This window comes from Haemaphysalis longicornis, unplaced genomic scaffold (genome assembly GCF_048455015.1).
Source record: "Haemaphysalis longicornis isolate Haplotype H1 unplaced genomic scaffold, Haemaphysalis longicornis Haplotype H1 scaffold_6, whole genome shotgun sequence".
Lineage (NCBI taxonomy): Eukaryota > Metazoa > Arthropoda > Arachnida > Ixodida > Ixodidae > Haemaphysalis > Haemaphysalis longicornis.
This window is the reverse complement of record NW_027526407.1, coordinates 80,759,137-80,781,313: the sequence shown is the minus strand read 5'-3', so window position 1 is coordinate 80,781,313 and position 22,177 is coordinate 80,759,137. Positions and strand designations below refer to the sequence as shown.

The 22,177-nt window shown below is 45.7% G+C and overlaps 1 protein-coding gene across 2 annotated transcripts; it reads left to right on the top strand.

Moving 5' to 3' along the window:
* The first annotated feature begins 38 nt into the window (after window positions 1-38).
* On the top strand, window positions 39-19,260 carry LOC144143582 (CUE domain-containing protein 2). 2 transcript variants are annotated; one of them, XM_077675386.1, is made up of 8 exons: window positions 39-197; window positions 876-979; window positions 4,268-4,399; window positions 4,782-4,840; window positions 4,925-5,061; window positions 9,410-9,663; window positions 10,931-10,991; window positions 17,656-19,258. In XM_077675386.1, the coding sequence occupies exons 2-8, from the start codon at window positions 885-887 to the stop codon at window positions 17,800-17,802; spliced, it is 885 nt and encodes a 294-aa protein (XP_077531512.1). In that variant the 5' UTR covers window positions 39-197; window positions 876-884; the 3' UTR covers window positions 17,803-19,258. The 2 variants fall into 2 exon arrangements, with proteins under 2 accessions (XP_077531512.1, XP_077531511.1); XM_077675385.1 differs by having other exon boundaries at window positions 4,782-5,061; window positions 17,656-19,260.
* Window positions 19,261-22,177: the final 2,917 nt, after the last annotated feature.

The following is a 22,177-nucleotide window of genomic DNA, read 5'->3' as shown; positions in this document are numbered from 1 at the left end:
GTGTACGCGAAAAAAACAGAACCCAGAGACAGTGGCAAAACGGCGCCGCTGGAAACAGCCGTGGATTGGCCGTCATTGTTTAGAGAGGGCGCTACAGTGCAATGCGACGCTTATTTTAGGTTTGTTTTCACTTTCGGACAGCTTTCCAGAGCCCGGACGATATTTCTCTGCGAGTGGCGATTTCCCGCAGACAAAGGGTAAGCGTGTTTCTTTCTGGAACCGAATTCGCCGTGTAATTCTTAGCAGTTGCACTTTAGCTTTCTTCCAGAACTTGCTCGACTCTGCTGTCGGTAACGAATCGCGCGCAACAGCCGACGGCGCCGTTCTCCCGAATGTCGACATGCGATGCACTCATTCGTAGGGCGTCCGTTACGTCGAACGGGGCACGTAGAAAAGAAAAAAGAGTGTCGGTTAACGGCGGAAGTATTTGATAGCCCATTTCGCCTCCTCTTTCCCGGCCTGCTTTTATTGGTCGAGTGTAACGGTTACGTGAATAAAGAAAGAAATAGGTCGGGCGATCGAGTGCGCGCTCGTTCGAGATGTATACCCTGCTTTTTTTCCGTCAACGAGGTTGGCGGTAGGAAAAGGCCGGTAATACTGCATCGGAGACGCTGTTTAAGAACTTCGTTCACGCTTTGCGGGGTGCATCAACCGAACGCAAAAGCTGCGCTCTCTTGATCAGTTTCCCGCTGTGGTTGATCGTCGACAGACGATCGAGATGCGCGCGATTGTGAAATGTTTAGCCGTCGCTTTCGGCGACGTCGGACCGAGGGCTAAAACAAGTAATTCTAACGCGAACTTCTGAAAAGCAAACCTGTTCGCGGATGTGTGATTTTTGTGCGCTTACCCTTTTTTTTTTATGTTCTCACCGGCAGGCGAAGAGAATGAACAGGGATGGTGGAAAGCCGGCTTCGGACGCATTTGTGAAAAAATCTCTGGTCTGCTTTATTCAGCAGGAGACGGGGGAGGACGCCACAGAGTAAGGACTATTCTAAGTTCCTATTTAAATTCTTATGGCGAGGTAACTTTCAATGGTACAGAGCGCATCTCAGCTTATAGTTTGAAAAAAAAAGTTTAAAAAGACATGCGTGCCGTGCCGTTGCTAAACGACAATGCACTTCCACTATAAGAAATAAATAGACGTAAAAATTGTAATGCATAATCAAACCGCTTCAATGGGTATGCATGAGTAAAAAGTGATGCCTAAGGTAGTGGATGGCTGGGCATGTGTCAGTGCTGCCAATTTTTGTGCCGATGGAAATGTGTAAAAAAAATCAAGGACATAATAAATTGGAAAAAAAAGTCGATGTGCAATTGGAACATTGCGGTATTCCTGCGATGTGCACAGTTGGTCTTGCATACATGTTGATCGGAAAGGGGCATTTCGACTCAGAACATTCAATTCCATATTATTCCCTTGTGAAGAAAAGTTACTTGACAGTTCTGGTAAGGTAAAAGATAAATTAGTCTTGAGCACAAGAGTTGTACTGGCGTAAAACCCTTTGTGTATGTGGAAAAGGTCCAGAGCCGTTGACAACTAGTTGTTGACCGATTTTTCAGATCTGACGGAGACGGTTAAAATGTCCAGATAATCAAGCGTTCCGACAAAACACCGATGCAACAGTGCCAGCAAAAATATCCCAATATTTGTGGAGTCATAGAAATCGGCAGCTGACTATTAAATCGGCATGTATAACCGGAAATTTATCACTGAGTAATAATACTAATAATAATTTTTATTTGTGAAAAACTTGGCCCTGGGTGGCACGCAAGGCCAGATAGAAGGGCTGACGCCCGTACACTAGTGCATCTGCTAGCCTGCCACTCAGGTGGTCTCCTCCATTTGGCTACACTTTCTGCACCTGTTGAGACGGTGCAGCACTCTCGCACTTGATTTGCCAGTGCAGCTAGCGCCACCTGCACTTCAGCCCTTCATTTGACGCTGTGCTGCACGAGTTCTTCTACACTTCTGCACTAGCCTCTGTGCGAGTTCTCATCTCGTGCAAGGTGCAGCGTGCTTTGGCACGTTTTTTTGTGCGCATCGTAGCAGACGGCTCCAGCATGACACTTGTGTCAGTAAATGGAGTAGAAACAACAGTGTTTCCCGTTTTAGACGAGAGTTGTCGTCACGTGCAACAAGATAGTGCATTTGTGCATGAAACACAAGGTGAGTGCAGGGTGACACCATTTCGAGAGAAAAAAAAAACGCGAGCGCGCAAACACGGACCACAGCAGACGACGTTTGTGCACTTTTGCCCTCGATTCGGCCGCCGCTGTACGGAAAGCGCTAGTGTACAGCTGCACTCGCACTGAAATGACACTGGCACTGCACTTGCACGACACTTTTGTGAATTAGTGCACAAAGTGCAGCCAAATCGAGGAGACCTAGGGATGACCAACGCCGTCTGTACAACATTGCCTGTCGCATCATCCGCTTTCGAATGGGAGCGGTAAGGATGCCTGAGCCATGTATGCCGGCACGTGCCACGCCACTGATCAGCTGAGAAACTAGGCATCCTAGGGACGCTAAAACATGAAGACGTAGGATGGCCTTGCGAAGGCTGTACAAGCCCTGTAATCGTTTCGTCTGGTTTTTGTAAAGCGATGCTGACCGGTGGGCAGTACTGCGGCAGGCAGCAGATGGAAAGGCTAGCGGGAGAAAGAAGCAAGAAAATGGCTGTTTTGTCGTTATCAGCTCGGGCTATGGGCAGCGTTATACAGGTGGCGTTGGTCATACCACTATTTTACGTGCGCAATGGTGTCGCGTTGTTGGGTGATGTAAGGTGATTTCAACAAAATACCACTAATTTTACCACCAGTGGTAAAACCCCAACTTACTCCTAGTGCGGTGGGGTTTTCCTTTAAGGGAGGTAATATGGTGTGGAGGCACTCCAAAATGTGATTTAGCGCCATCATCTCCCACAGTGGCGTAATATTACACGTTTACTGTGCTGTGCTTACTGTATTTCCGCGCATATAACATGCCCCTGCATATAATCTGCACCCCCACTTTTAGCCTGCCAGAAAAGAAAAAAAAGAAAATCCTCGCATACCAAAGCTACTGCTCAAGTAACACATCACATACTGCGTAGACTGAAAAAGCCTAAATTTAGCAAGTAGAATACACTGACCGGAAGGTGAAAGTCCCAATTCACAAATAAAATTCAGTTGTTAGAGTGCGCTCGTCCTTGTTTTTTCTTCCTTGTCCTTGTATGTTTTGCACAATCGCTGCCATGGAAGGCTTGGTCAGTTTTACTGCGTAGGAGCTTCGCGGCACAACACGCATTGCCATGAAGCTGCAATATAGGAAAAACCCCGCGTATTATCCGCACCCCTACTTTGCCACTCAAATTTTCGCATTTTCGGCATGGGTTATACGCGCGAAAATACGGTACCTTTGCGTGATTGGAATAGAATTGAGGCATTGTGCAGTGTTTGGAGGAATTAGTGAGATGGCCTTACTCAGCCAAAATGGGGAAAAGCGTCACGTTACAATGCATGCACAAGAGAGAGAGAGATAAAACTTTATTTTAACCATGCACAAGAGCATGCATGCATGTAAAGTCTGAGGACTGCGCTGAGACAAGAGGTTCCATGAGAGTTGAGTGCGAAAAATTGAGCTGGATATCCCATAGAGGCTAGCTCTCATTAAGACATGGAGTGTTAAAGGAGCCACGAAGACAAAATACAAATTGGGTTTATTAGAAAGACTGCTTAGTCCCGATAACAATGATACCAATATCATCGCAATCTTCAAACAAGTAACGGAGATATTAAAGAAAAAGTGTGAAGCAGTCGCGACCCCCTAGCCAATTTCCCGCAACTTTTCTATCACGTCACGCCGGTCACGGAACCTTGTTTGTGCGATTGGCGGCCGCCTAACTGACCTGCCGCGACGACACATGACTGGGTGTCTGTAATGGGGCCTCTAGTTCCATTTGACTGCATCACTTGAATGCTTACGTGCAGTTAACGCACTGAAAATGATGATTTATTGTTGGCCCGTGTGACGTCATTCTTGCTCATAACACGTCACTGTGGAGCAAAATTTGAAAGTTTCTAAATACTTCTTGCTTTTTTTTCGTTAAAAAGCATCTTTTGTGGCTGTAATGGAGCTTAGTGAGATACTGAATCCTAGTTCTTTCAAATTAAACGAAGTTGTATTTTCTCTTCATGGTTAAGACATGGAGTGTTAACCGAGGAAGACCCCTCCCTTTTTTTTATGGATTAATGAGCAAGGGACGTTCTTGTGTTTGCAATTTTTCAGCATGATTGACGAAATCCTGCTGGCTTACGTTGTGGGCATCTTGGAGTCGGACATTGCGGAGGAAGGTTTCGACGTTGTGGAGTTCAAGGAGATGCTGTCGGCCTACATCCCTAGTTTCGACTCGATACTGGAGTAAGTTTCAGAATTCTCTCCTAGAAAATTGGGAATTCCCACGTCTACACCTCCCTTCTTTAGTTAACCGTTGCCAACCAGCCATGTTGGTTGCAATTAATGACTGTCAAAGCCTGACATATATAAAAAAATAGTTACACATAATCGATAATTTATATACAAATGGATGAAAATTTCCAACGGGGAGTGTTCAGGGCATTTAAAACAAGCAATAATTGAAATGTCTCAGTTTGATGTTACTAGGTTCAACTGTTCTGCAGAACAGAACCTGCCGAGTAAAAATAAAAGCTCCAGCTGCGCGTAGAAAATGGTTTAAAATGGAGAAATTCAGAATGAGCAGTGTTGCTCGTCGATATTAACAGCTTTTTTTCCATTCACGCAGCACAAAGATATCGTCCTGGGCAAGACTGCTATGTGGGAAAGTTGGAAACCGCACTCAGAGTAAGAGCTGTCTCCAGTTGCCGCAGTTTTTTTTTTTTCAAGAGCCAAGCTTTATTTGTCTGACGATGCTAACCTCCATTGCAGCAAAGAGAACGGAGAGCTTGTTGATGTCAGCGGTCATCTGCCCCGAGAGCAAAGTCTGCAACAAGTCGACGCCCCGGTCACGGAATACGAGTCAGTCGGAAGAGGACGTCGGCAAGCCTAACCGCATTGCCGTTTATGTGAGTTCCACATCCTGGTAGACCTGTGAGCCAGTGTGTGGTTACAGTATTGCTCTTCAAGCCACCACACTCTTTTTTTTGGGTCGGAGCATTGGGATTGAATGCACTCTGAGAAACAGAACTGTGAAATTCATAAAATTGTGTGGGCAAAAAGTTTGAACTTGCCCTGTGACACACAATATGAGGCCTGTCTAAAAAATCTGGTACAGTAGCCGACCATTTTTTCGGACTTCGAAAATTCGGACTTGCTGGATATTGCAGACTTTCCCGAGGAACTGCCAGTTGTCTTATGGGAGTAATGACTCACGGATTTTTTGGACCGCTCTTTTATTCAAACTATTCTTTGTTCCTTTCCAGGTCCGAAAAATCTGTCAGCTACTGTGATGGTTCGATATCCCACTAGCAACATGAGTTTAGGTGTGGTCTCGCGTGTCTAGTAACCAGTTAAACACCGAACCACGTTGAACCTGTTGTATGAACATTTTATGGTCGTGACGTCTGTCCTGTACACTTGAACCGAAATTGGCACTGTCGCCATAATTCCGTTTCTAGCTGAGAGCTTAGTGAATCTTCATTGCTGCATTGCTAAATGACCCTACCGCTCGCACTGACTACATTTGAATACCTGTACCGGGGCTACCCTGGTGCGCACTGCACGCTAGGTGGCGCTCCTCAGCGCGTCTCCAAATGGGCATGCACAGTCTTTGCCAAAATTTTCTAGGCCAAGCCGAAAGTGCAGAGGTCGCAAAAACTTCAACGTACATGCTTTAATCCCGAGTGAGGCGGGAACGTTTCATGCCAGAAAGCTAGAGAAAACACCGTTGTTTCTTACTGTCGTGACATATTTTTATCACATTGAAAGGTAAAGCTTATTCTTTGTATTCTTTACGGTCAAGAAGGCTTAGGATTGGCCTAGAAAATATTGACAAAGGGTATCGGACCGTTCATCGAACTTTTCGTGCACGCCACACATAAACATTGAACGATAGGAAGACAAAGCTGATGTGTTGGTGTAATAGTAGTGTTATCAAAAAGAACAAAGAGCGCAGAACAACGAAACACTAGAAGACACGGGTGTGAACACACGTGCTGTTTCTGTTTGCACCCTACAGGTACTTGTGTTTTGTTGTTTTATGCTGCTTATTCTTTTTGTTTTTATTACGTACCAAGTCACCCGATTTCCGATTTTAGTATTTAGCAGTAGATTGGAAAGGAAGAAGGTAGGTTGGGGCATAGCCACATAACCGTCTACGGTGTTAAGTGAAGGTCTGGGCCCTTTCGGCCCTGGTGTCTGACACCGCACAAAATAGCTCCTAGCGCTTTGAAAATGAAACCAAAACTGCTACTTTTCTGAGCAAGAGTTCTTCAGGGATCCCTCTTGCAATATACATCAATATTTTTGTTTTCGTAATGCTGGTCGCTATGAAAAAGAAGAAGCTCTAGCGAACATGGCATATGATGATGGGGCGAGTACGGAAAACGAAGTCCTGTTTTGTTCAGATGTCTGTAAATCTGTAAATACTTGCAATCCCCGCTTTATCTGTAAGCCTAAGGTGTCATATCTTTTAGGAAACCAAGAAAGTATTTTCTTTCTATTTGAAAGAAAACTTTTAATTGCCTAATGACCTAGTTTTATGTCATGCGTGTAAATTAATAAATACTTGCACTCTCATCTCAATTTTTTGTTTCTGCACTTACGAGGTCCAAATCTGTATGGTTTGATTCCCGGCCACGGCGGCCGCTTTTCTGGTGGAGGCGAAAAGCAAAAACACCCATGTGTACGAGATTTTGGCGCACGTTAAAGATCCCCAGGTGGTCAAAATTAATCCGGAGCCCTCCACTACGGTGCGCCTCATCGCCTGCGTTGCGTCGGCGTGTTAAACCCTACAATCAATCAATTAATCAACAAGATCGGAGGGGCAGTCAAGTGGGGAAAACCGTATTTTCGCACATATAACCCGCACCAAAAAATGCAGAAATTTCAGTGACAAAGTAGGGGTGTGAATATTACGCAAGTTTTTTCCTTAAGTGCAGCTTCACGACAATGGGTGTTGTGCCGTGAAGATGACCTTGTGTACAACAGTGAGGACCGCGGCTCGAGTGATAGCTCTAGTGAGAGTAGTGGCACTCAGTGAATTGTGACTTTCGCCTTGCTGTCAGCATAGTCGCCGTCGCGCGTGAACTTTCCAGTCGCGCGGCGCCACCTCGCGTCTCACGCACGGAGGGTGAAGAGCCAACGGAGCAAGAACCTCTCCTCAACGGTGGAGAAATCTTGCAGTGGTACAGGCTCGGCAGGAGGGAGCGGCCGCCGCCGCACCCGAGGCTCACCCGAGTCGAAGCCGTCCTGTATAGACAATTGCAGACCAACTCGGTACTGACTCCGGTGTTGGCGCGATACGTGTGCCCCGAGGTATACGTGGACGCAAAGTGTAGTGAGTGCGCGTGTGCGAACGCGACGGTGGCCCACTTGCTGTGGGGTTGTGCGGAACACAGTGCGCGGGGGTATGACGAGAGTCTGCCCCAGGAAGCCACGGACTCGATGAACTCTCACGAGTACGAAACACAGCGAAGGACAATCCAGCGGCTCGAGGCGGCTCTCGGCCGGCAGAAGCGCAGGGAGGCGCAGGCGAGGGGAACGGGGGGTGACCCCCGGAGACCTTTGTGGCGCCGCCCGCGCGGAAGCCCGGGCCGAGGCATCGCCGCGAGGACGACAGTATAGTATAGTCAGGGTGGGGGTGCCCTGCGTCGCACTTGAACCCACCTCCGCAGGATATTTATTTCTCAATAAAGTCATTTTCTCTCTCTCTCTCTACTTGCTAAATATACGCTTTTTCTGTCTACATCATATGTGCTTGAGCAGTAGCTTTGGTGCAGCCTTTCCTGTATAAAACATGCGGGCACTACGCGAGGATTTCTTTTTTTCTTTTTTGGCGGGCTGAAAGTGGGGGTGTGGATTAATGCGGGGCGGGTTATATGCGCGAAAATACAGTATACGTGACACTGCCTCCTCTTTGCCCCATTCGTGACCGTTTTCTCCCGCTCGTACAGTGAAAGCTCGTTAATTCGAACTCGGTTTATTCGAACTTACAGTTGATTCGAACTGTCGCCCTGCTCCCGGCACAGCCCTGTATATTTCAATGGGGGAAAATTCCCGTTAATTCGAACGGGTCTGAATAGAGAACAGTTAATTCGAACTGGGATCCCCTGGTTTCTATCGCTCCTTCCAGAAGAAGTCGGCCCAGAGTGATTACAGTGTGTTGCAAACCCAAACCAAACCAAATTTACTAGATATTCAAGAGACCAAAACAGAAAAACAGTAGACTGATCAATTAATTTCCTTCTCTGTTTGAGCTCCAGGAACATTATTTACGAAGTCACGTCCCACAAGTGTATATTAGCGCAAAATTCGTGATAAAGAGTAGAGAGAGAGAGAGAGAAATAACATTTATTTACACATCCGGCGTGTGGGAAGTCCCCGGCCTCGCAGGGCGCGGATGTTCCCTGTCTAAAGACTACGGCTATTAAAGTCCAATAGTCCTAGGGCCTAGACGTGGTGGCTTCTTTGTGTTCTTCCCGTGCAGTGTGGCGCGATGTCCATTCATTCTAGCACCTGCTCGCTAATTTGAACTCTACTTTTAAGGGGGGACATGGCTCTTGAAACAATTTCTTTTGATTTGTAAGTGCACTCTGTGAAACTTGTCGGTTTTGCTGCTTTTTTTCCACTGATTTCAAATATGCCATTATTTTTTGAGTTGCCAAGATAATTAGAGATCATTAGCCATTTGGGGGGGACAGAAGAGAAAACAATGGTGGTCATGAAATAGTAATCTTTATATTTTCCAATGCTATGAACCCTGGTGAGTGCAATAATTAAGAGAAACGGTTTTTTGATGCACCACTTGGAACTAATTTTACAGCTGATTAAACTTTGCTATTTGAAATGGGCACTCAAAATGGTTCCTTGCCACTGGTGCCACCAAAGTTTAATTGGCTGTAAAATTAGTTCCAAGCGGTGCATCAAAAAACCGTTTCTCTTACTGCACTCACCAGGGTTCATAGCATTGGAAAATATAAAGATTACAGTTTTATGACCAACACTGTTTTGTCTATTGCTCCTCAAAAAATGGAAAATTATCTCTAATCCTCTTGGTAAGTAGCTGACTTACTCAAAAAATAATGGCACATTTGAAATCAGTGGGAAAGAAACAGCAAGACTGACAAGTTTCACAGAGTTTACTTGGCAAAGGAAGCTGTTTGGAGCAGTGTCGTCCGCGTTAATTTGAACAATTTTATGGTCCGCTTTGAGTTCGAATTAACGAGCTTTTACCGTACTCTGCTCCCACTGCAGGACGAGTCAGAGCTGTGCGACGACACCACCTTCCGCACGCTGTGCGAGATGTTTCCCGCGGCGTGCGCGCTCGAGGTGCGGCGCTGCCTCATGGTGGCCGGTGGCGACACCGAGGCGGCGGCGCAACTGCTGCTGCAGCGAAGCGATGCCACGGCCGAGGCGCTGCTCTCGGGGCCAGCTCACGGCTCGGCCAACGCTCGCCGCGACGCCTCAGCCCTGGGTGACAAGGAGCTCAGGGCGCAGATCCTCACCAGGTGCGTTCGCGTCGTGGGCCGATGGCGAAATTTTCTTTTGCGCAGCGTCTAGGGTGGCGTCCAACATCGCCCCAGCCCTGATTTCTTTATTTGAAGAAAAACAATGTTTTCTGTGTTTTCTTAAATTTTAGGTCCCCATAAGTCCACAAACAAGAAATAGCACTGGTAATTCAAGTATTAGCTGATTTATTAATGAGTCAATTAATTACAACGTCTGGCAATTGGAAGATTTTATATTGAGCAGAAACATCTTTTCTTGCCTTTTTTCCTAAACGTTACGACCACATGAGCCCACAAACCAAAATGAGCTTCTTAGTGCATGTATTTAAAGATTTACAAGCTTGGGAAGAAAACTAAGACCTCCATGGTTTTTAAAAGCGTCAACGTCAAAATTTTCTCTTCACCGGAGCTGCCGCTTCTCTGTAGCAACCTTCTTCCCTAAAACGCAACAATGGTGACGCCTATCGCAGTAGGCATCATTGAAGAAAAATTCCCCAGAAAACTAGCAGTTTTGTTTCGTTCTTTATGCACTAGGGGCATTACTTTTATGTGATGGCGTCAATTGACACCACCAGGGCTAAAAGGGTTAAAGGAGCAGACAACCAATTTTTGTCGAGTGCATGCCCTCTCGCTTACATGAAAGCCAGCATTTTATATAGCGGAGTAACCGCAAGGAGTACATAAGCAGGCGGAAATAAGTCTGACAGGCGGCAACACATAGGAACTCTACCTTACATGTTCCAACAACCCCGTCAATTTCAAAGCATGATCCAAAAATCACATGAAGGAATAGGAAAGGGTGCACATTAATGTTGTTTTGCCTGGGGACAGGTTTTTAAACACCTCTTTTCATTTCAAGTGCAGTCAAAAGTATGTTGCTGCACGGAAATAAAAATTTCGATTTAGAGAGTTCTAGAGTGCTATCAGCAAAACTGTTTCGGGATAGGGTGTTTTAAAAGTAATGCCCTTTCATTTGGGATAAAGAAAACATACTACTCGACAAAAAACAGTTGTCTGTCCCTTTAACAAAAGGCATGAATAGAGTGCCATCCAACGACATGTATGTTTAAGACTAGGCTGGTGAAGGGCAGAACATCTGCCGTTGTGGTGTAGGGGTTCCATGTAAGCTTCGTGATATTTTTCTTTTTTTACAGCTTTGCTTACACTGAGTGAGTGATACGGCTTTTACACTTGTAGACGAAGCACTGGTGGAAGCATTTTGCGTTGCCGTCTCTTACCTTGTCCTGTAACTTGCTTTGCCTTCCAGATACGGCTACATAGATCAAGATGAGGATGAAAAGGAGCACAGGCCGGTCGCACCAAAGACGGTAAGGACATTGTCCTTTGTGCCGCAAGTGTGCAGAGCATGCCCTCTAGAACGCTCGTGGTGTGGCCTCTCAATCCTTGTTCTTGTCTATTGTTAAAGCACTTTTGGTCATAATATTCATCACCAACAGGCCCAAACCCTGACCCTTTAATAACTGCGCTACACGTACACGAAAAATTATATTAAGTGCTTAATGCCTTAAGTTTTAATGCCATTAATGCACTGCTAGTACACGCAAAAATGTAATGGCATTCGCTCTGATGTCATTATTGGTTTAAGGAGTTCCGCACAACTCATTCGCCTTCACGAACGCCTTAAATCTGCCTACTTTCGAACGCGATGAGCGCAAAGTGAAACCAACGAAACTCCCAGCACCAAGGTGTTGACGCGGAAACGTAGCTGAACTTCGAAATAAGACGATTTCGCACTCTTGGTGCCAAAGTTTTGAAGAAGACGAAGTTCACTAAAACAGTGGCAAAAGGCAAAACATCGCGTTACTCATCGTTTTGAATCTATTGGGTTTGGCTACTGCTGGCAGGTGACGGCAGTTGGTGAAGCCACTTTTAAAAATGGCTCGCACCATTTTTTTAGAAAGCAGTATTTTCTCATAACGTTTTTTTCTTCACAAAAAACGTTTTTAACCCTTGTAAGACGTTTTTCTCTACGTTAAAGACTTCTAAGATATGCGTGAATTTCTTTTTTTGGTCATTATCACCATCATGCCTAGTACATTTAATGCCTCTGCGTTTTCTTGTGTAGCACGGCCCACGCAAATAATGTCATTCGGTATCTTAAAGGCCTTAACACTGAATGCCATTTTTTGTGTACGTGTTGCACGGGTATTAGATTTCATATCTAGGTTGCCGTGTCGTGAAATGTGCTTCTCATGCAAGTGTGCTTCCACATGGGTCATTCTTTGTCACTTAAAGGAGTACTGACACGAAATTTTTATGTTACGTTTTTTTCGCTGCTATGCATGCCTACTAGCCCACTAATCATAGAATGACAGATTAGACGGTCGAGCGCAGCGTAAACATTCATTTACGGCGTCGTTTATTCGTGCCAGTTTCGGTTTCGACAAAAAAACGCCGAGCGGCCGCCATGACAGCATGTATCACATGGCGTCACCATCCTTGCCGTATCGCTGCCTCTCTGGAAGCGCGCGCAAGCGAGCGCACGCGTGCGCCCAGACCGGCCGAGGTTTTCACCATCCCCACAGGCCCGGGCAGCATAACTTCAGTCCCAAAACCATGACGTGTACACACGCCCGAGCAGCGCGCGCCAACCACAGCCAGCGCGTCGGCTTCGTCACGGGAGCCCCGACGTCGACAGTTTGGGGCACGTAGCAGATGTCACGTCGACCCGCTCTGACCTTTCTCGTGCAGGCGAAGATTAAAAAGATTAAAATGGATTTTAAATATGTTTCGCTGAACGGTTGCTGTTGAAACTTGCTGGGAGATATCTCCTGATAAAAAGGAAGCGTTTTACATAGTTATCTCAGCTTTGAAATTTCGTGTCAGTACTCCTTTAAGCAGTGTTTAGCAGACAGGCCTAACGTGCAGTGTGCGCAGATTACGCCCCCGCACTGCCGAAAACAGCTCCTGCATTTGGTGCTGCAGGCGTCAGAGCTCTAACGAAGTGATGACCCTAAAAGTAGTAGCTGACGTTATTGAGCAAATCTAACAGCAGCCCAGTAGTAACAGCTGCCTGTAATTCCTAGCCTATACTGTAAACCTTTATTAGTAACCAGCAGAGGATTCGTTTGTCCACGTAGCCGCGTTCACGTCAGGGTTGGCTTCATATGATTGCCTCCCGTATGTAACCAACCAAAAGTGCGCCAAACATATGAAGGTTTGGCGCACTTTTGACGCACTTCTGATGCGAGAAAGCTTTTGCGCTTCTCTCAGCTTTCTTTAGGAAGAGATGGTAAATTTTTTGTAGTTCTCAATGTGACAGTCTATTCAAGTTCTCCAGCAGTGTTGGTCGGAACGGCGTTCCTGGAACTAGTTCCGCTTGCGAGGAACGGAGGAACGCCACCGTTACATTGAGGGTGTGTGGAACTGTAACGGTAACTCGTTACGTTTACGAAGGAACGGCCGAGGGAATGGCGTTCCTTCTGGAAACGTTCCATCGCTAGGATTTGGCTGTTTTTGATGCCAAGGCTTTGCGGCGCTGAAGCTAGAACAAAAAGCCACTGGCCCCTAATGTGTTTATATTCCTATAAGCTGCCTAGTTGGCCGCCCCTCCGCAGAATGTGCATCCTCGAAGCTCAAAAAGAGAAGCATAACCTGTTGGGCAGGCTGACCGGGTGCGCACGGCCTTGCCGCTACGTCGACTGCAGATGCGCATGAGGCAGATAATTCGGCGCTGCTTTGATTTTCTTTGATTCAGCCGCGAAATTTTCTTTTGTGCATAAGAGGGGAACGCGAAAACCGAGCAGGAGAAGACGGGACTGTATTGTGTTCACCGCAGAAGTGTTATCTACGGTACAAGCAGCCGTGTCAGCTGAAGGGGCCGTCTGAGACCTCTCTGCTGTCTGTCAATGGACACCCGGGTCGCCGGCGTTGCGCTCACGGTGTGTAAAAGCAAGGCGTCAAGTTCTGAGCCTTAGATTCTTGAAATATTGCCGCTGCCGCGCAAAGCGAGTCGAGATATCTATCTGACCTAATCCGCTACAGCAACCATGCCTAAGAGTTGCAAGCCGAATCTTACCTTGAACGTTTCTTCTATCGCCCCACGGCACGGACACGCTCGAACGCGCCACCGTAAACTTTCTCACGCACCGAGCGAACCATCAGTTTCGGGATGTGCCCACTGCCAGACTTTCTTTGACAATTGGTTTTCAAATTTGGCTGGGAATTATTGCGCCACCTTTGCTTCGCATCATCAGTGCGACGACTGTGGTGTATGTTTACGGACCGGTTTCGGCCAGTGCTTCAGCCGGGCAGCGATGGCGAGCCGACTAGCGTATACTCCAGTCCCGGATTTCGCGGGACTGTCCCGACTTCTCATATAACGTCCCGAGTCCCGCGCCACCCCTGTCGGGGCAGCTATATGTTCCGGATTTGTTCCGAACTTCCCAGTTAGGAACTTTTTTTTTTTTTTCTTGCGATGCAAAGCACGTTTAACAAGGCACGTCACGCTTCGAGACACAAAGTCAGCGCAAACTTGTCCAGGAAGAGCTTCAGGTAAAGCTGAACTTCCACGTGAAGTGCGACAACTTCTGCGAGTACACTCTACAGCGAGATCAATTATTGCGACCAGCATGTAGCCTGCTAATGTACCTATTCAAAAGGCCGCAACAATAATGCAGCTATAGATTCGTCTAAAAAATACCGCCACAAAGAAAACCGATTTCGTTGCCTCCCGATGATGATGATGATGATGATTGCTATTGGTTTCCCCTTTGTAGCGGGGTGATGACGTGTCATCTTACCAACAAAGACTAATATACCCATGTTTTACACTCTTGGTTTAATACTAGCGCTGCTTAGGGCAGGCACAAAAAGCTTATTAGGCACAAAATACTTTTTTTTTTCCTGTTACGGGTGGTAACTGTTCTAGGCAATATTCCCTTCTCTGCTTTTCGTCCACCAGCATTCTAATCTTCTTCTCGTCGCCTCGACAGCCTTGAAGTTAACTTCCTCTGTGATACCCTTAAATCCTAGGGCTTCTGAAAGCCGAATATTCCCTTGATGTTAGGGTACCCCCCACCCCCTCCCCCATCCCAACTTCCTTCATTGAAGAGTTGGTAACCCTAAGCGGGTGGCTGCTGCCGTTCGCAGAGTTCCTCCATTTCGACAACGAGATGACGGAGGCTAAACTTAAAAACTGTAGCATAAAGTTACTGCAGACATGGCAGCGGCCTAAGGCACCCATGAAGTCTCAATCCTGCAAAGTAATACTTTGAAGCTGTGTTGTTGACGCACTGGTTCCGATGCTCGCGCTTGCGAGAATTTAAGGAGCAAAACTACAGCGGTCAAAGTTATGCTCACGGCATCACAGAGTGTTTCAATGGCCGTCAAACAAAATGCACACAAAACAACCACTGACTGTGGAGAGTGCGGGTTGTATATGCTAGCACACGCCTATGAGCGCACGCGGAGGCAGTCTCCTGAGCCTGAGAGACTGAACCAACTTACCGTCAAGCACAACATGGTAGAACTCTCAAGAGCTTTCGTGGAACGGCTCGTCAACATTAACAACGAAGTGTTGACAAAAAAACGGGCTCGTCTGTCCGAACCCAACGCCGGACAGACGAAACTTTTGCCGAGTTCAAACGAAGGACTCTACTAAGTTGCGAATGTGTATTCTGGACATTCTTGTTTCACTCATTGTGTAATATTGAATCAGCATTTATTAAACGCCGACGTATTGTTGCTTTTTATGTGGTTTCTTGTGCAAGACATTTATGTTCATGCATGTAACATACATCTGACCGCGCATGTGAATACCCAAGTGGAAAGCACCACACGTGTTGCACTTGTAATAGAGGAGCACGACACGTGCAGTTAAACATGTCTGTAATATGTTCGGTTCTCCCGGAAAAAAAAAACTGTCTAAGAGTGTTTTAACTGCGATAGCGTTATTAGGCTCATTTTTTGATTTCCCCGTGGCTCCTAGCCGTCCGCTATCAGCCGTGCTCATCAGGCGTCCACGGAAATACGTCACCACTGCCACCCTGAAGCTACAACTGAGGCAGCGAGATTCGAGGGCTCCGCTGAACCTGTAATGTGGCGCTACGGCAGCAGAAGTTTGGAAAGGAGGACAATGATACAACGTCGGATACGAAAGAAAGGACACGCGTTTTCACCAGGTGCCGCGCCCGCGCGGTGAAGTTTGTTCTATGCCCAGTCGGTGGCGGCATGCTCGGCACACACCGTCTCTAGCCACGCCCGCAACTTACGGAAGGTCAAAAACATAAATTTCCGGTAATTCATCCCCCGGGGTAGCTTCGTGGGCTACGAGGCATGTCATAGTGGAAGCCTCCGGAAGAATTTTGACCAGTTTAGGATCTTTAATGTGCACCGAAATCTCGATACACTGGCGTTTTTGTTTTCTGCTTCCGTCAGAAAAACGACCGCCGCGGCCAGGAATTGAACCAGCGGCCTTCGGCTCAGCACCGCAACTCCTTACCCACTGAGCCACCGCGCCGTGCTTTCCCCCGGGACTTATACCGGCACCAACAGTGGCTGACCAGACTAAAACAGTGGACAAAAGGTGGTCTCTTATAAATGAAGGAGGGCATAGATTATAAGCCGAAAATAGCTAAAATAAAACAAACTATGTAGCGTCTAATCACATAGGTTTTCAGAATACTTTTCAATTTTCTCACGGTTATGTCTCCGCTGAAAGCTCGGTTTGGTAAACGACAGATGGCGCCATGCGGGAAAGTTAGAAATCGCCCTAAAAATAGGCACGAATATCCTCCCAGAGAAGAGACTCGTAAGAATGCACGGTGGGGTTCTAGAAAAGCTGGTAGTTCCGAACTCACAATCGCCAAAAACAGAAAGTCTTTTACCCAATTATTGCCTGCAAGGAAAACGTCCAACCTAGAGAAGAGCAATAAAAATAGAAAAGAAACGAGAAGGCTCGTTCAACCACTGCTCATGACCAGAACATCGCAAACCCTGCCGTACCACAATTTTTTCCGTACCAAAGAATGTGAAACACCATCATTTTAGGACAGCTTTAAGGCAGTTCTCAACGTCGCAATTTTCCCCATGAGACGAAATAACAAAGTGCGCACCACCAAAGTACCAGAATGAACATTCATAGACTGGTCTAGGAGAAGGGGACGGCCATTTACTCTATGGAGGGATAAAATAACAGTATTCGGAGCAAAGAATGGACTCGGGAAGCGCAGCAAAACAGTGGTTGAAGGTCAATAGAAGAGGCCTTTGAGCTGCAATTGTCGTAAATAGGATGTTGGTGATAATGACGATGAATAGGTCCTGAACTTTTGTTTTCCTAACGCATTTCGAGAAATCGGAGAACCAATGCACTTTCCTAGTACCAAGAAACCGGATGTAACAACAAAATCGGGAAGGGCCATCATACCTCCTTAGAAAAAAAAAAAAGCAAGCACCCTGTACAGAAAAGAAAAGACAGGCACCCCTACCCCATTGAAAGGAAACCACTGCACCCATGATAGACATGGCATCGATCCAGCATTTCCGCAAAATACTTGCCTCTACCAAAAATATGGATACAATCCTACACAAAGGGCGGTGTAGGACCGCCGCTCTGTTCGCGCTCAAACTTCACACGAAGGTCGCATTTTGTGGTCTATTTTGTTTGATACCGGGAACAATGACGGTGCTCTTACCTGTTTATTCTGAAAATAAATAAAATCCATTTTCGCCTATGGGAAAATGGCGGCCAATTTGAACGTGCAAGCCAGTGCAAGCTGTTCTTGGATTGACGGCGCCACCTGGGGTATGCAGAGCGAAACGCAAGTTTGGGATTCACGGTAGTAAGGAGCCAAATGGGGTAGCAGACGATCAGAAAATCTCTCGTCCCTAGTTTACGATGATCACAAATAGTTGTGTAACAGTGGAAGTGTTCCAATTATCGTCGTAACACCCTGTATAACTAAAGTGCGGAGAGTCTTTGGCTGACTGCATGCCCTGTTCTTTGCCCCGCATGCGCGCATATCATTGCAGGAGCCCAAGAAGCTCATCCGTTACCGCGACAACAAAATAGTGAGCGTCAAGGGGGAGAAGTATTCCGAGGTCAAGCGGGAGGAGAGCGACGACATGAAGCGCACCTACGTCACTCTAAAGCCGGCCCGACAATATAGGTTCCACTAGAGATTGTACGGGTGAGCTGGTCGAGCATTCGGGGGGAAAACCCTTCCGGCTCCCCCTGCCGACGAACACGACTGGTTGGTGCTGTCGACGTTAGAATTCCTCACAGTGACGTGTTGTGCACTTGCCTAAAGGCTGCGTACGCGTGTGTGAAAAATTTAAGTACGACGTAGCAAGATCAAACGAGACATGTTATACGCCGCTCATGTTACGTCTCACATTGGCGCTGTTTATAAGTTCCACGTATTTGCGGGAAATTAATTCAACCTTGGTTGACAACGGATTGTCTTGGCTTAGTACAGCTGCTACGTTGCTTCCCTTTCCTGACCAGCTATGCTGAGAACATGCTTTTCAAAGGTATAACGTAGCAAGATCAAACAAGACGTTATACGCCGCTCCTGTTACGCCTCAAATTGGCACTGTTTATAAGTTCCATGTATTTGTGGCAAACTAATGCAACCTTGATTGACGACGTATTGTCTTGGCTTTGTACAGCTGCTACGTTGCTTCCCTTGCAGGAACAGCTATGCTGAGAACATGCTTTTCAAAGGTATAACGTAGCAAGATCAAACAAGACGTTATACGCGGCTCATGTTACGTCTCACATTGGCACTGTTTATAAGTTTCACGTATTTGCGGGAAATTAATTCGACCTTGGTTGACGATGGATTGTCTTGACTTTGTACAGCTGCTGTGTTGCTTCCCTTGCCTGAACAACTATGCTGAGAACATGCTTTTCGAAAGTATAGTGTAGAAAGGGCAAGCAAGATGTATTGTTATATGCCGCTTGTGTTAAGTCTTGCATTGGGACAGTTTGATCTTGCCTCGTATTTAGCTAAAATTATTTCAACCTTAGTTGACGAGGGATTATTTCGATTTTGTACAGCTGTAGCTTGCCTAAACAGCCATGCTGAAAAGGTGCTTATTTTGTTTGTTTTTTGTTGTTGTTTTTTTAGCATTTTTACAGGGCTTATACGCCTTTTGGCAAAGCATTTACAGGTTTTTGTTGTAACACAATTTAATGCGACTTATGAAGTTAGCACGGTCCCTAAAGTGATGGAAAAAACTCGCCACCAAAGCGTATAAAAAGAACGTCCGCAGTGAAGACGTGGCCTTTATGCAAGTGCAAATGTGAATAGTATGTGCCTGATGGAGATTATGGTACTAGCATCTGCTTACAACTGCCCACGAGGAGTTGGGGGCCCCGCAAGGAATGAGAGATTTGTTCTTTTCATGTACGACAAGCCTGGATGTGGTTTGTGTAGAGCAGTTTTTATTACATGGTTGTCGCTGTCAGACAGTGGCCATGGCAGGTCAAGGTCGGGGAGCACTGCTCTTAAAACAGTTCATTTTAATTTTTAAGTGAACTCTGGGAAACTTGTCAGTCTTGCTGCTTTTTTTCCACCGGTTTCGAATATGCCATTATTGTTTTAGTCAGTCCATTAGTTCCCAAGATAATTAGAGATAATTAGTCAGTTTTGGAAGAACAACAGACAAAACAGTGTTAGCCATAAAACTGTTATGTTTATATTTTCCGATACTATGAAACTTGGTGAGTGCAATAAGAGAATCAGTTTTCTGATGCATCGCGTGGAATTAATTTTGCTGTCTGAAATCTGCATCAAAATGGTTCCTTTCCACTGGTGCCACCAATGTTTAACGAGCTGTAAAATTAGTTCCAAGCGGTGCATCAGGAAACCGGTTATCTTATTGCACTCACCAGGGTTCATAGTATTGGAAAATATAAACATAACAGTTTTATGGCCAACACTGTTTTGTCTGTTGTTCCTCCAAAACTGACTAATTATCTCTAATTATCTTGGGAACTAATTGACTGACTCAAAAAAATAATGGCATATTTTAAACCAGTGGAAAAAAAGCAACAAGTCTGGCAAGTTTCACAGAGTTTACTTAAAAATTAAAAGAAATCGTTTTAAGAGCCATGTCCCCTCTCCAGAGAAAGGAGGACCACAAATTAAATGACAGTGTAGCTTTGTTAGCCATCTTCGGTAGCTGTGGTGCTTGCAGTTGTAAGGCAGGCAGTTTACAAATGAAGTCCATCAGGTCTTCTTCTACAGCTTGCGGGGAAAAAAAAAAAACAAGCATCGAAGAGCTGATCTCGTATCTAGCTATGAGAAATTCATGCGATTCTTGTTCTCGCAAAGTAGGGGTATCGAGCTAGTTGGTATTCCACGATAAGTCACCATTTAGCGCCCAAAAAACAAAACGAAGAACATGACAAACAAGGACAATGCCTGTCCTTGTCTCTCATGTCCGTCACCTGGTTGTTTGTTGGTGTGCCTAATGGTGCTTATCTTGTTCTAAATCAGCCAGAAATTAGGTGTTCCAAATACTCGAAAAGTCAAAAGGCTTTGAACAAACGGGGTTTTTTTATGGTATGTTGTTGTAGCAAGTGTTTGCCAGTGGCGCTAGATCTTAATTGGCGTAACTAAATACATACCGTGCTGTCCCTCGACTTACGGAATGTTCTCTGTACCCATCACAGCTTTCAGATCTGTTGAATGTGTTTCCACTTTTTCTGGGCTGTTTGTATTTACAGTCTGTTTTTTTTCCCCCCTAATGCTTGGGATGTTGCAAAAGTGGACTTGTTACTACTAGATCGAAAGAAGAAGATTTAGTGAAGGAACACTGCTATCCTGTCAGTTGTCTCTTTTGTCCATGTGCTTTCTTTTTTGCATTTCACCAGTGTTTGACCAGTGATTCAATATTGATCTTGGTACAGTATCCCTGTAAGTCCCGTGCTGTTTCATGTAGCATGTGTTTCGCCCAAACAATTCATTCCTGGAATCTGCAGAACTTCAAAAATCAATGCAAAGTACTAAGTCTCTTGCAATCGATCGGGTCACATTTGATCTCTCTGTGTGTCATAGCTTTTGTTGCGCTATGTTACATATTCTCACATTCACATTTAGCCCGTACGTGTTGCGAACTTCTGTTAATGGAATCCTTTCGTCACGACGCGTGACGCAACTCTCAATCGAGCAAGGCAGCCAACGTACAGCGAGAGACGACGATGCAATACAGGCCGCGAGAGTGTCAGCCAACAGAACTGTCTCGGTGACGCGTTTATTTTTTTACACGTAGCATTACTCGGTGCAAAGCCACGAAGCAATACACCACATCGCATTCCATCAAATTGTGATTCAGAGCGCACGTTTAGGTTTTCTATTTTGTTGAGCGTAAAAAAAAAAAGTAACCCAAGGTCCAAGAAATGTCTAGGAGGAGGTTCGATTCTCTGACCAGTGAAATCCCTCGTGAGAAAACAGCCATCAGCTAGAAATGTTATTCCAAATGGTGGCACTTGAAAAGTACGCGTACCGTTTTTTCCCCTACATTTCAGCACCCCCTTGTAGCCCTGTGGACTTTTGGTTTTGTAGTGCGGTGTTCGTGTGCTGTAGTTGTCGGTAGCGCTTGCGAGCGGAGCTGAACAAAACGTAGTTGTTTCGTGCAGGTCTTATCTCCCATCTTCGTCTTTAGGGGAAAGGTTGTACAGAGATGGTGGTGTACAGGCGATCAAGCTGCCGTATTGGGTGTTGGCTTCTTTCTCTGTTTGTCTCTCCAAAGAACTGTACATAGTCTTACTTGTGAAGTCACTAATAAATGTCTGTATTTATGGACTTCGGAGCCTCCCCCCCTGGTTGCTTTTGTGAGTGTACGTTGACTAGGATAACATGTTTGTGGTCATCTTTGCATCAAATGGTTTGTCTCCTCTACACATTGGAATTGTACCCGTTAAACTTTCTGTTGATCTAACGCTACGTCAAATTTTATCTCTCCACTAAACAATTTACAGATTGATGGAATTCTACCCGTTCAACTTTCTGTTGATCTAATTCTACATGAAATGTTTTGTCTTCTCTAAACAATTGACAAAGTGATGGAATTGTACCCGTTCCACTTTCTGTTGATCTATATGTATATATCTTCCTGCTAATGTTCCTCTAGGAATGATATTGCTACTAATGTATTTTCCTACTAATGTGCGAAACGTTGACCTTTGTCCATTCGTGTGAGCTGTTGGTGTAACATGAACATCTAATTTGTTGGCAACTTGATCAGCCAGCAAGACATAAGCCACAATGCAGGCTGTCAAACCGCATCTGTTGTTTTGCGGGAATTCGTTCCAGGGTACAGCCACAAGCAAAATGAAGTGGAACGCAGTATCAGCTATAAATAAGTCATCTATAACTGCGGTCGATCCTTCAACTCTCAGCGAATCGTATAAATTAGGTTCCCATATTAACCACTGTACAGGCCGGGTATCCAACCGAACCACCAGTTCCATACTCTACTCTATTTTGTATGTGCCTATACGCTCCGCATACATAATGTTTGCCACCAAAGCCTTCTACAGGAT